This window comes from Bos indicus, chromosome 22 (genome assembly GCF_029378745.1).
Source record: "Bos indicus isolate NIAB-ARS_2022 breed Sahiwal x Tharparkar chromosome 22, NIAB-ARS_B.indTharparkar_mat_pri_1.0, whole genome shotgun sequence".
Classification (NCBI taxonomy): Eukaryota; Metazoa; Chordata; class Mammalia; order Artiodactyla; family Bovidae; genus Bos; species Bos indicus.
In genome coordinates, this window is record NC_091781.1 from 51,892,804 (window position 1) to 51,907,277 (window position 14,474).

A 14,474-nucleotide genomic window follows, 5' to 3' on the forward strand; every position below is an offset into this window, starting at 1 on the left:
ACAGAGTTTTGGAAAGCAAAATGGAAAGAAAAAAATTTTTAATTTTTTTAAAATAAAAAATTAAAGAGAAAATATTTACTAAACCATACTCTTTGGTACATTTTAGAGAAGGCTTTTTGGTATACTTCCCAGAAACTGAGAAGGCTGTAACAACTGGCAAACCATTACGCAATTTCCAGTTCTTTTCAAAATTCTTTTTTCTTAAAAACTGAAGAAACCTAATCAACTCTTCACCTATTGAGCAATAAAAATACTTTTTGATAGATCACTGTGTGAATTTCGCATGTAGCTTTGAGAACTAGGTGAAAGATATAGTTCATCACTGAACACTTTAGCATGCATATTTTGAACAAGAGTTCAGTATTTCTTTAGTGTTCTTTTCTTCTGAGGGGAAATTTATAGTAAAATGCATAAATTTTCTTTACCATTCCACAACTGGTGTGCATACATCGGTGTAATGCAAATCTATTTCAAATCAACTTATTGTCACTCCCAGGAAATTCCCTTGTGTCCCTCCTTCCCCTCTATTTCCCCAGAGGGAACCCTACTTTGAAGTTTAGCCTGTTCTATAACTTCATATATATTGAATCATCCTGTATATATCCCTTCAGGTAAGATTTATTTAACTTAGTATAATACCTGGAGATTCATCCATAATGTTGCATGTACTAAGTTTATTCCATTTGGTTATTAGTTAATTTGTCAAATTGGATCTTGCTGTTTTTCATTATCAAGTTGTAAGAGTTTTTTTTTTTTTCCCTATTCTCTGACTATGTCTCATCAGGTTTATAATTTGCAAGGGTTTTTTCTCATTCAGTGGGTGTTTTCATTTTCTTGTCAGTGTATTTTGAAGCACCAAAGATTTTAATTTGGATGAAGTCCAATTTTTTCTTTTGTTGTCCATGCGTTTTTTTTTTCCAGGCTTTCTCTCTCTATTCTCTCATTCACAGTACTGCAGTAGCTACTTTCTAATCTATAAATCTGGTGATGTCGTTCTGTGTCTTCAAGCTGGTTTTCCAGTGCTTACAGGATATTCAAAATTCTCTGCCACCCCAAGTAACATCTTTGCTTCCAGTCCATGGGCTTAAGGAGTTTCACCAAGCATGCTTTCACACTTTAAAACCTTTGTTCCAGTCCCCCCTCCCCCCCCCCCTCCGCCCCCTCACGTGTTTGCAATCTCCCTTCCTCCCTGATCATATTCTCTTTTTTTCTTTAAAGACTGGTCTGAAAAACTCACAAACAGCTTGTCACTTTCTGTTCTGGGGTCAGAGAGCATTATGTTCAGAACTCCATAATGGCCAATCACACTTTGTTAATAATTTAAAACTCTTCTGCCTCCCTATAAGTCAGTCATTCATTCATCAAATATTTATTGAACATCTGTTGGGTAACAGGCCTTCCTCTCAGCACTGAGGGTATACCTGTGAACAAGACTAGGCTCTCATGTAATTTATATGGAAAGTAAGAGAATAAAAATACCAAGTCATGGTGAGTCCTACCGCGACAATGTCGAGCGAGTATGATTGTTCAAGACTGCAAGGTCAGGAGGGATCACTTTTCTGAAGTACCTTTAAGCTATGATTTTGAAAGCGTCAAGCTCAGTTGGTAAAGAATCGCCTGCAATGCAGGAGACCGGTCTGATTCCTGGGTCGGGAAGATCCGTTACCCACTCCAGTATTCTTGGGCTTCTCTTGTGGCTCAGTTGGTGAAGAATCCACCCGCAATGCGGAGACCTGGGTTCGATCCCTGGGTTGGGAAGATCCTCTGGAGAAGGGAAAGGCTACCCATTCCAGTATTCTGGTAGGAGAATTCCATGGACTATATAGTCCATGGGGTCGCAAAGAGTCGGACGCGACTGAGCGACTTTCATTTCACAAGTGACAATCAGAGGGGAAGAGGGGTCCAGGTCGCGGGAATAGCTGTTGTAAGCGCCCCAAGGCAGGAATGAGCTGGTGTGGCTGGAGCCATGAGTGGGGAGGAAGGTGTGTGAAGCCGAAGGTGTGGGTCCCAGATGGATGTTTACAAAGGACGACAGGGTCACTACGTGCAGAAGGTCTGAGGGCAAGCGGGGACAGGTGCAGATTCCCACCCGGCGTGTGGGTTCCCCTGCTGGCACGCGACACTCGAAACGCGCTCTCCTCTCGGACCATCTCACACCAGCTCCTTTCTCCCCGGCGGTGGCAGATGGTGACACAGAACCACCGTGCAGATGTAGACTACATAACGATTCAACGCAGGTACCGGGGAAACAGCCACAGGCACGGAAGCCCAAGCTGTGAGGTGCAGCGGGTAATCGGTCCGCGGTGCAGGCGGAACAGGCGGGTGGAGGGGGCTCGTCCTAGCCCGGCGCGAGTGCTGCGCATGCGTGCGCGCGTGCCCTCGTCGGTTAGGGCGCCGGTCCCGAGAAGAGGCGGGGCCGGGCTTCCGCGCCGGAAGAGGGTTGGCTGGGAGGGGCCGGGAGGCGGCGGTGGCGGCTGCGCGCGCGGGCGCGAACGGGGCACGCCGCGAGGGCCGGGGAGGGCCGGGCGGTGGGGACGACGGACGGCGACGATGGCCGCGGCGGCGGGCGGCGGAGGGCTGGGGACGACGGCCGGCGCCGCGGGCGCAGGAGGCGCGGCGGCGGCCACGGGCCTGGCCGTTTATCGGCGGAAGGACGGAGGCCCGGCGAGCAAGTTTTGGGAGAGCCCGGAGACAGTGTCCCAGCTGGATTCGGTGCGGGTCTGGCTGGGCAAGCACTACAAGAAGGTGGGTCCGCGCGCCCGTAGGGGCCCGGGAGGCCACGCGACGGGGCCCGGGGTCTGCTGCTGGCCTCGCGGGCCTCGGGCCGCCCCTCCCCCAGCGCGCCACGAGGGACAACAAAGGCAGGCGCCGGGCCCGCCACGCCCCCGCCGCGAACTCTCGGCGCCCGCGCGCCCGGGGCTCGCGGGCCCTCGGGGCGCCGCTCCTGGGAGCCCGGGCATCCCGGGCGAAAGCCCCTGCCCGCGCTTGTGAGGGAGCGGGTCGGGCTTCGTGACCCGGAGGGTGTGACTCTTCCTCTTTGTTAGGCGCTTTAGGTGTGTGAACAGTGGTTATTAAAACTGTCTGAGCCGAGCTGTAAGAGCCGCGGCAAGTTTTGTTTAAGAGACTAGTCTTCAAAGTCCAGTGAGGTAGCCAAGGTTTTCCTAAACCTGTAGTTGATATGCTAAAAAAGGACTGTGGACCGCTGTACTCGGACGTCGGTAACCGCAGGTTAGTATAATGGATCACAGTGTTCTTGGAAACTCACTAATAGTAAAAAAAACGACGGCTTTTACTTCACAGTTCCCTCTGCTTATGTATAGTGGGAATGCAAGAGTTAATGTTGACTTGTAGCTAATGTGAGGCCTTCCCTGAGAACCCCATTCGTGTTAGGTCACCCCACTTCACATCACCTTTGTTTTTTCATACCGTTTTTTGGGATTATTTTCATTTACCTGCTTGTCGTGCCTTTGGAGTGTTAGTTGGACTGAGTCATTAATACTGAAAGTTGTGACTTAGTCCCATTGTTTATAACAGCTTTTTTAGCTTCCCCTTTATATAATTTATTTAGGAATGACTGACCCCCTTAGAAGGCCGACTGCCAAAAAAAAAAAAATTGCTCTTTGTGTCCTAGAATTTCCTGAACACCCTTCACAGTTCTCTACTTCCTCCGTTGTGGACCATTGCCCTGGAGCTAGGACGTTGTTTGGCCTGTTCACTACAGTGTGTCCTGGAACAGTTTTGATCCTCATTGCCTGACCCTTAGTAGTTGCCTGACCCTTAGTAGTTGCTTAGTAAATATTTGTTGCATGAATGAAAAGATAAAGTAGTCTAGAAACCTACTTTAGGTTTCGGGTGTACAGTGCAGTGAAACTCTTCAGCCTTTGGAAGTTGTTAGGCATGGGCAGGGGCCTTGTGTTCTTTTGATACTCCACTGTGGTACTTTCAGAACTCACCATTTCTTATCTCAAGTTCTGGGCTTCCCTGGTAGCTCAGATAGTAAAGAATCCCCCTGCAGTGTGGGAGATCTGGGTTCTATCCCTGGGTTGGGAAGATCCCTTGGAGGAGGACATGGCAACCCACTCCAGTATTCTTGCCTGGAGAATCCACATGGACAGAGGAGCCTGGCGGGCTACAGTCCACGGGGTCACAGAGTCTGACACGACTGAGTGACTAAGCACACAACACACACACACATCCGTTTTTAGAAAGTGGGAGGTGACATATATTCTTAATTACTATATATCTTTTGTTGCTTTGACTTTATTCCCCCAGGAATTTTGGAGTCACATTTGAGATTGTAGATTTTCCTCATTTATATGTTAAGTAGACAATATTGTTTTTCCTTGTACATTGGTAAATTGGTCACTTTTTTTGTGTAAACAATAGAGCTTATGGTAGTAGCTGAGGGAATTGAATATGTTTATATTATGAAATTATTGTTTATCACATCCTCTTCAGGCACTATTTTGGGTCTTAATATACCTTAATGTTTTTTCCCTCCCAGGCTGGATTTTTTTTTAGTTAATTTTTTGGCTGCACTGGGTGTTTGTTGCTGCGCTCAGACTTTCTGTCATTTCAAAGAGTGGGGGCTACTCTTCTTATGGGTTTCTCATTGCAGTGGCTTCTTTTGTTGCGGAGTACAGGCTCTAGGGTGCTCAGGGCTTCAGTAGTTGCTGCATATGGGCTTCAGAGCACAGGCTCAGTTGTTGTGGCATAGGGGCCTGGTTGCCCCGCAGAACGTGGGATCTTCCCGAACTAGGGATCGAACTGATGTCCCAGTGTTGCAAGGCGGATTCTTAACCACTAGACCACCAGGGAAGCCCCAGGCTGGATTTTTTACCCCAGTTTTATGGAGATATAATTGACATATAATATTATATTACTTTATCAGTGTAGCTTTAAGAAAGAGATACTCAGGAGGAATATTCTTTTGGATAGCAAGGAAGGGAATAGAAAAAAAGGAAGTACAGTGATAGTTATTTCTACCTTTCCAGACTGCATCTCTTTTGGACCAGTTTTCAGAGGGCAGCTTTAGGGTTGGATAGTCTTTCAGAGCTGGGTTTGGGTGGATGAGGAAGTGGCTGTGAGCCTGATTGCAAGGTTTGTCCCAGAGGGTTGAAGCCAGTAGGCTAATGCTGGCTCCGTGTCCCTGAGGCCTTGAAGACAGAGTTAAAGTTATGTTTGGCCTCTCAGTGTTTCATAAAACTGGAATGTATTTCTTAGGCCTGTTCAGATTCAGAATTGCATATCCTTGGACTCGATAGTCAGAATCCTATCAGCCTCTTAGAGTGGTTGTTGATTCGGTAAAAATATTTACAAGACTGTTCTTTGCTTCTTCCATACATACTATATCTCTCCTTGGTGTACACATTGATGGGTTTTAACTTAACTTTTGTGTTGCATTTAATACTGTATTTTCAAATTAATAAATCTCAGCAAATAAATAAACATGACGTTGATAGTAGCACTTTTATTGATGGTTTTACGCATGCACTATGAGGACAACCTGAGCATCCACTTTATCTGGGCATTTAAAACATAACTTGCTTAAATCCTCACAGTAGTCCCGTATGATAGATATTGTTTACTTCATTTTCCCCATGATAGAAACCTGAGACTTGAGGTTTAAGTAACTTCTCTAAGAATTACAGTTCGGAGTTACAAATTCAGGATTCAGAGAAGATCCACCTGGCTCCAGCTCCAACACACCCCCCCCCACCCCGGCCGCTCCCACCACCTTTTATTTTCTTTTTGCTATTTGTAATCCCTCTCTTTAAGAAATTCACAATGTTGTGGAAAAGATAGACATTGGCACCTGCCTGTAAAAGCCAGGTGATTTCAAATTAAAAGAGAGTTCCCTTGTATTGTTTTTGTCTTCTGAATGTCCATAGAAGGTGCTCAGTAAATCTTCGTTCCATGAATGAACAGATTAACTAGACCAGAAACCTATAGAAACCTATTTATTTAGGTTTTGTTGATTCATTTGCCTTAGCATTATAGAAAGGAAAGCGAATACTTCTTGACTGGGATGAGCTTCTACTTGCCAAAGGAGTCTAGAGGAGGTGACCAGTTTAGGGAAGCGGAGAATGCCCAAGGTTGCATTTTCAGTGCACTGCAGCAGTACAGAAGCTGGTTATCTACCTAAGCTGCCTGTTTTGTATTATTTGGTGTGTATCATTTATCCTTAACACTGAAAGGTATTTTTCTATCCATAGTTCAGAGTGGTTTTCAGATGATAAAACATTGAGAAGGTGAAGTGTATCTGTAAGCCATTAAGATTCCAGGTAAGTTTCTTCCCAAAGTTTGGCTTATTCCTGAAATTAAAGATTTCAGGATGATTTAAATAAAGATGCTTTAGATTTAACAATGATCACTAAAACAGACTAGATTGCCCAAGGAAGGTATTTCCATGCCCTTTATATATAGTATTTAACAGGTTAAGACAGTTATTTTTTTCATATGGGACATCTGCAATAGAATTGTTTAGGGAGAAGTTAAACTTTTAATATGTTATTAATGTCACAGGGACTATAAAGCAGACATATTGATACAGCTTTCTAGGCATATTTTCCTAACTTTCTTAATCAAAACTTTGAGACTAAAAGATTTTTTGTTGTTGTTGTCTTAAGTAAAACATGCTGTTGAACTTTTTTTTTTTTTGGATTCAGTTCAGTTCAGTCACTCAGTAGTGTCCGACTCTTTGCTACCCCATGAATCGCAGCACACCAGGCCTCCCTGTCCATCACCATCTCCCGGAGTTGACCCAGACTCACGTCCATCGAGTCAGTGATGCCATCTAGCCATTTCATCCTCTGTCGTCCCCTTCTCCTCCTGCCCCCAATCCCTCCCAGCATCAGAATCTTTTCCAATGAGTCAACTCTTCACATGAGGTGGCCAAAGTACTAGAGTTTCAGCTTTAGCATCATTCCTTCCAAAGAAATCCCAGGGCTGATCTCCTTCAGAATGGACTGGTTGGATCTCCTTGCAGGCCAAGGGACTCTCAAGAGTCTTCTCCAACACCACAGTTCAAAAGCATCAATTCTTCGGCGCTCAGCCTTCTTCACAGTCCAACTCTCACATCCATACATGACCACGGGAAAAACCATAGCCTTGACTAGACGGACCTTTGTTGGCAAAGTACTGTCTCTGCTTTTGAATATGCTATCTAGGTTGGTCATAACTTTCCTTCAAGGAGTAAGCGTCTTTTAATTTCATGGCTGCAGTCACCATCTGCAGTGATTTTGGAGCCCCAAAAAATAAAGTCTGACACTGTTTCCACTGTTTCCCCATCTATTTCCCATGAAGTGATGGGACCGGATGCCGTGATCTTCGTTTTCTGAATGTTGAGCTTTAAGCCAACTTTTTCACTTTCATTTTCATCAAGAGGCTTTTTAGTTCCTCTTCACTTTCTGCCATAAGGGTGGTGTCATCTGCATATCTGAGGTTATTGATATTTCTCCCGGCAATCTTGATTCCAGCTTGTGTTTCTTCCAGTCCAGCATTTCTCATGATGTACTCTGCATGTAAGTTAAATAAACAGGGTGACAATATACAGCCTTGCCGTACTCCTTTTCCTATCTGGAACCAGTCTGTTGTTCCATGTCCAGTTCTAACTGTTGCTTCCTGACCTGCATACAGATTTCTCAAGAGGCAGGTCAGGTGGTCTGGTATTCCCATCTCTTTCAGAATTTCCCACAGTTTATTGTGATCCACACAGTCAAAGGCTTTGGCATAGTCAATAAAGCAGAAATAGATGTTTTTCTGGAACTCTCTTGGTTTTTCCATGATCCAGCGGATGTTGGCAATTTGATCTCTGGTTCCTCTGCCTTTTCTAAAACCAGCTTGAACATCAGGAAGTTCACGGTTCACATACAAATTTTTATGATTGAAGTTGTCTCTATAATCATTAAATTTTCCCCCTGTAAAACACCTTTAATAAACACCTTTAATCAAGGAGATAAAACACTTTTAATCAGGATTTATTATCTTGAAAACCATTAGGATCTTTTTATGTTTAAGTGAGATTTTGGGGAGGAGTTGAGTTGTCAGTATGGGATAGTAGAATGAGCATTACATTGGGTTGGTAAATGTGAGTTCAGTACTCTTGGCCACTGATTGATGTCATTGAGCAGATCACTTGATTTCTACATTTTACTTGTTCATTTGTAATTCCTGTAGGCTGTTGTTTTGAATCAAAAGAGATAGTCCTTGAAGATGGGATTATATAAATTTGAGATACTAGTGATACCTTTGATATCTTCTGATCCCTCTGATTGATTAAATAGAATGTTACTCTTTGAAATTTTTAAAAGTTGATTTAAAAATCTTATAATAGTCATACCCTGCCTTTTGAGAGGGTATGAGTATAGTTTACATAATATGTGTATGTCAAATTAATGAGTTAAAAATGTCATCTCTTAAATGTATTTTCATGTTTGATAATTTTTGTGAGTGATTTGAGAAAGTAAGCAGTTAAAAAAATATTTTATAGTTTAAAAATTGGATTTTAATATATCTAAGGTAACCATTTTGATTGAGCTTTGAACCTGCTATCTTTATTCTAAAACTGTAGGGTTGTCCATGTGAAATCTTTCTCATTTTGAGTGACAGTATGTTAAATGAAACATCTGCAGATAGTGGTGAAGTTTAGAGTACACACAAAGCTACGTATATAGGTCATTAACAATTCATTTTTGCCTAAAGGGTTGATTTGGTTTTAGCTGAACAACCTTCCTCCAAATGGTGCCTTTTTCAATTTTAGGATTTGACACTGTTCAGTTGTCTGCAGGTATTAATTTTTCATGTTGCCTTACCATGTGCGAAAACCCTGCAATACATTATGAGATCCCTTGGAGAAGCTTGTACTTACTAAAGATTGTGAAGTTACCCTGTGAGTATGTACAACATACTTTGCCAGTTGTGTGGGTTACACTTGAAGAGTTTATTCTTTATTAAAGATTATACTACGTTCAGTATTACAGTCAAAATTGAGTATTCTTCATTAAAGATTTACTGTGTTGAACAATAGTCCTCAGAAAATTAAACTTGATGGTTTTTGTGTGAATTGGTATTATAGGAAAGGGGAATTGTAAGTAGTTTTTAACATTTAAAAATTGCTTACCTCGTTTTTTAACTTTTAGATTATAATAAATGTGTTCTTTAACTGAGATACATGACATATGACAATATTTGAAGTGGATTTGTTTTTGAAAGCCCAGTGGTTCTTAAATGTAGTGCCCATTCCCATACTGTTGCATGGGAACTTGTTACGAATGCAGATTCTTGGACCTGACTGGGAGTGGGGCTAAAACTTAAGAACCATTATTTTATACTAACAGATTTGACATCTTATGTGCTTAATTGTATGAAACATATTTCTAGTTTTGGGCTTATGTCTGACACACGTTTCACTTCATAGCCTTACGGAAATGTGTTTTTACAGAACACCTTTGATATAAAAGAAAGCTATTTGTAAGGATAAAAAGGTGTAGTTTAGAACAAGGATAGGCAGACTTTTTCTATAAAAGGGCCGGAGAGTAAATATTGAGGCTTTGCAGACCATGTCTCAGTGGCAACTGCTCGACTCTGCTGTTGGGGGAAGGCAGCCATAGACAAAGTGCAAATGAATGAGTGTGCTGTGTTTTGATAAAACTGTTTATGGACACTGACATTTGAATTTCATATAATATTCATGTGTCATGAAATATTATTCTTAAAACTTTTCCCCCAAGCATTTAAAAATGTTAAGCCAATCTTAGCTTGTGGGCCACACAGAAACAGGCAGTGGGCTGGGTTTTACCAACCTTTGGTCTAGAGGGTTTCGTGTAAAACAAAGCATTCCAACAAAATACCAGCCTTTGGCAAAATTTAACTTACTCTGGCTGTTCCACATAGAGAGGAAAGCTAGTATACTTGAACAAATAAAAATGTGAGAGGATACTAAGCTTTAAGAAGAGTTGCCTGCCCTATTGTTAATATATTATGCTCTTTCTTTGGCAGTAGCACATAATGGGAACCAGTCAACTTAAAGCATTGTAACTAACAGTAGATGATATAGCTGATATTTTGCTGTATAGATATCAGACATTATTTATTGCAATAGAAACATTAATTTTGAAATGTGGGGTGGTACTGGGAAAGAGATTTTTCCAGAAAGAGAAACAGTGGGCTTTTTGTTTTTTTTTTTTTAATGGAAGTATAGATATTTCTTCCTGCTCAGAATTGGCGGTTTAAAAAAAAAAATTGATGGCCTTTCAAAGTGATATTGAGTGCTTAATACTAAATTAAACCTACATGTAATTGAGCTCACTAATCTACGCTTTTCCTGTCATGTACTTGGTCTTTCCTTGCTGTGATGTTCACTTGCTGTCTACCATGGATTTGCCCTTTGTGACATTACGTACATCAGCGTGGGTAACTTTTCGTGTACATTTATTTAAAAAGAGTTTTAAAATTTGACCAAACACTTGTAAAGGTTACCATCATAACCATTTTTAAGTGCCCGCACATGTGTATTTTATTTTAGTGCATGAAAACAACCATTTTAATGTGCTTAAAATGGCATAAAACAACCATTTTATTACGCTTAATAGTTCCCGTGTGTCTGGAATTTGGTTGGGCATGGTCAGGATGACTGTCTCTGCTCAGTGGTGTCTGGGCCCTTGACTGGGGACATTTGATGGTTGAGGGTGACTTGACAGCTGGGGACCAGAAACCTGGAATCTTCTTTACTCATGTGTCTGGTGGTTATACCGTCAGTCTTCTGGGACATCAGCTGGGGCCTCTCCATGTGACCTCTCTGGGCAGCCTGGGCTTCCTCAGTGTGGTGGTGTCAGGGTGGTTGGACACCTTTGTTGCTGTTCAGGGCTCTAAAGGTGGATGTCCCAAAAGAACTATTTGGAAGCAAAGCTGTCTGATCTTTTTTGATTTATCCTCGGAAGTCACACAGCTTCACTTCTCTTGCATGGTTTTCAGTGAGTCCCTAAGGATGGTCTGATTCAATAGAAGAGGGCATAGATCCCCACTTCTAGATGAGAGGAACATCAAAGAGTTTGTGGATTAGTTTGAAAAACTTTTAACATAGTCGGTTCTCTGGCCACATACGAAATTCAGTAGCCAATAGCTCTCATTCCCTTATAGCATCAGGCTTGAGTTTGAGGTCCAGGATCTTACCATCCAGGTGGGGATGAGATGATTTCGGTTTGGTTTCTTGGACATAGTATTTCTCATCCTTAAGATCTGTTCCCTAAAAGGATGTGTTATTTATCCAGCCCACTGCCCCCAATATTTGTTTATAGAAGTGTCTCAGACACTTAAAAATCTGCCACTGGGCCAATGCTTAGGTACTAGGAAGTAAACTAATAACATTATCTTCTGCACAGTTGTCCCAGTTTTTGAGTCTCTGTCTTTATCTTGCAGTATGTTCACACAGATGCTCCTACCAATAAAACACTGGCTGGGCTGGTGGTACAGCTTCTTCAGTTCCAGGAAGATGCCTTTGGGAAGCATGTCACCAACCCGGCCTTCACCAAGCTCCCGGTAAGTACATCAGCTTCTCACACTGGGACAGCTTCTGTTTCTGTACTCTTAAGTGGAGCCTACAGCTCTTTATTTTGCTGGTGCTATTGTACAGAATAGGGAAAAGGAGGAATCTCTACAGAAGTTTTGCTGTAGAATGTTACTGCTTTTGAACTATAGGAAGCATCTCTTTCAGGAGTCATTTAACATTGGCGTTAGACATCACAATATTTACTACCTAGACTTATCTGTTAACATTTTACTATGTTGTAATTTCTTTGTTGCCTTTTACTAAGTCTTTCCCTTTTTTTTCTCCTGATTCAGTTCTTGTGGCTAGAATGCTGTTTTGTGGAATTTCTTTTATTTTGTACATGAGATTCTTAGCTTATGTGAGAATATGATTCTGTTCCCCTTGAAGTTGGTATTTTGACTAGAGCTTAGACTTGGTGTAGATATTGGTCATGTTTTATTCTTTTTTAAATTTGTAGGTTTTGTTCTTTCTTAAGCATTTGATTTTATACAGAAAAATCTGATACTATCTGTTGATTTCTCCCTTTTTCATACTGATCTTTAAAATTAATAAATATTTCTAGTTCTCGTAAGTCATGGTCTGAAAACTCAGTTACGTTTCTTTACCTCTGGGAACATTCGGTCTATTAGTCTTCTCTGCTTGTCTGTATTTCTTTATATTTCTGAACTCTGATTGTACAAATACTAGATTTCTGGGAACTACCTGTCATATACTTTTCCTGTAATTTTTGTCTTCCAATTCTCTGGTTTGGGTTTTTGTAGTTTCCAGTCTGCTATTTGTTGCCACTACTGAATTTATTATTGGTAGACTTTTTTTTAAATCTAAAAAGCTTCTGGTTTGTGTGTTCTTATTTCATCATTAACCTTTTTGTTTTAATAACTCACTGATCTCTCAGATATAAATAGGACTAAAAAATATTATTTTACTGACCTTGGAATAAATCTGTCTGCTTCGCTTATGATATTTTTGCCACCCAGACATTTATTTTCATTAAGTCAAATAAATGGATGTGGTTTTATGAATCATGTTAGGATTCTTTCTCCACTCATAGGTGATAGAGGGTTTCAGCCATGCATTCTTCTATTATTTGTATGGTGTGGGTTTTTTCATGTAACTCCCTATCCATCTAGAATTTATCTTGGTATTCATTGTGAGCAGTGGATCCAGTTTTATCTTCTTCCATATGATCACCTGGTTAACCCAACAACATTTATTCAAGGGTACTGCCTACCCCCACTGATTTGAGTTTAGCAAAAATTAAGCATTTGAGTCCGTGCTAAGCTCTGAGAATTCAAGGAGTAATGCAGTGTATTGTTTGTCCTCAGGGGGCTTACTTACTCTCTTCTTTGAGCTGGATAAATAGAGCCTTTGGTCTCAGGAGATGTTTTCCCAGGGAAAGGACATTTGAACTGAGTCCTGAAAGAAAGATGAGATTTTCAAGCAATGAGAGCAATATGTAAAACCCTAAAGGCCTTAGAAAATTTTGGCACTTTAATGTGGTTTCAGATAGTTCAACAGGGTTAGAACGGTAGGCAGAGAGATGGGCCAGAATCAGTCATAAAAGGATAGAAGTGTGGCTTTTATCTTGAAAGTGATTGGGAACCAGAACAAGGGGGAGAGTAGAGGTGGCTTAATCAATTTTGGGCTTTATAATAATCCTGCAGGCTTTGATATGAAGAATGATTTGGAAGCCTTGAGATTGGAGGCTTTAAAATCTCCTTCTCCATGAAGAAGCTGCTCTCCTAATCCAAGTGAGCTATAGTCAGAATAGAAAGTTGAAATAGTGAGAGGGGGTTTTTTGTGGGGATTTTTGTTTGTTTGTTTTGGTGGGAGGATGGGTTGTGGGGCTAAAATAAGAAAGAATTGCCTGGGATGACTGCACTGAGCAGATTCCTTTAGCACTAAGGTGAAAGCGAGAGTGCAAAAGCAGGTTCCTGGAGAAAGGTACTCAGTTTAGTCTGTTTGAAGTTAGCTTTCCTGTAGGGCATCTCTGATTTTGAAATCCTGAAGGTGGTTAGAAATGAGATTTGGAGTTTTAGAGAAAACGTTGAATTAGAGGAAGACATTTGAGAGTTACAGGGTGCTGGTTGAATTCACATTTGTAGAGCAAGAGCATTCCTTCTGTTTTAATTATTTTTTAGTTACTCTTTAAAATACCTACTTTTTTACATGTAATTTAAGTTAGATAGTATATTAGCATTGTAGTAAATACATGTATATAATTTATAAATACATGTTTAGATATTGGAGGTACTTAATGGGAGCTATTCAGCTGAATAATGAGCATATTTTCTGTACTATGGCAGATTGAGGGTTTGGGGGTAACCTTTATAAGCTTAAAATTAATTGAAAGTAAACATTTGCAAGAATAGTGTAAAGAACTTTCATTTTCCTTCATTTAGAATCCCCAGTTTTTAGCATTTTGCCACATTTGCTTCCTTTTTTTTTTTTTTTTTTTCACATTTGCTTCCTTACTCTGTTTTTCTCTACATGTTTGTGCATATTCTGAATCATCTGAGAATTCCATGTTCCTTTACCTCCAAATACTTGAGTGTTTATTTCCTGTTCTTTTACGTTATCAACTAGATTAGAATGATCAAATCAGGAACTGGTTGAAGTTTTTGTCATTTAAAACACTATAATATAATATGCATTCAGTTCAATTCAGTTCAGTCGCCTCAGTCGTGTCCGACTCTTTGCGACCCCATGAATCACAGGACTCCAGGCCTCCCTGTCCATCACCAACTCCCGGAGTTCACTCAGACTCATGTCCATCGAGTCAATGATGCCATCCAGCCATCTCATCCTCTGTCGTCCCTTTCTCCTCCTGCCCCCAATCCCTCCCAGCATCAGAGTCTTTTCCAGTGAGTCAACTCTTCACATGAGGTGGCCAAAGTACTAGAGTTTCAGCTTTAGCATCATTCCT

The 14,474-nt window shown here is 41.2% G+C and overlaps 1 protein-coding gene across 1 annotated transcript in view; it reads left to right on the top strand.

Annotated features, from left to right (window-relative positions):
• The first annotated feature begins 2,535 nt into the window (after positions 1-2,535).
• The window catches only part of SMARCC1 (SWI/SNF related BAF chromatin remodeling complex subunit C1), a 125,561-nt gene continuing 113,622 nt past the window's right edge, over positions 2,536-14,474 (top strand). The window contains exons 1-2 of the mRNA XM_070776781.1: positions 2,536-2,745; positions 11,419-11,538. Coding sequence (XP_070632882.1) covers positions 2,551-2,745; positions 11,419-11,538 — 315 coding nt within the window. The 5' untranslated portion in view covers positions 2,536-2,550. The remainder of the gene's footprint in view (positions 2,746-11,418; positions 11,539-14,474) is intronic.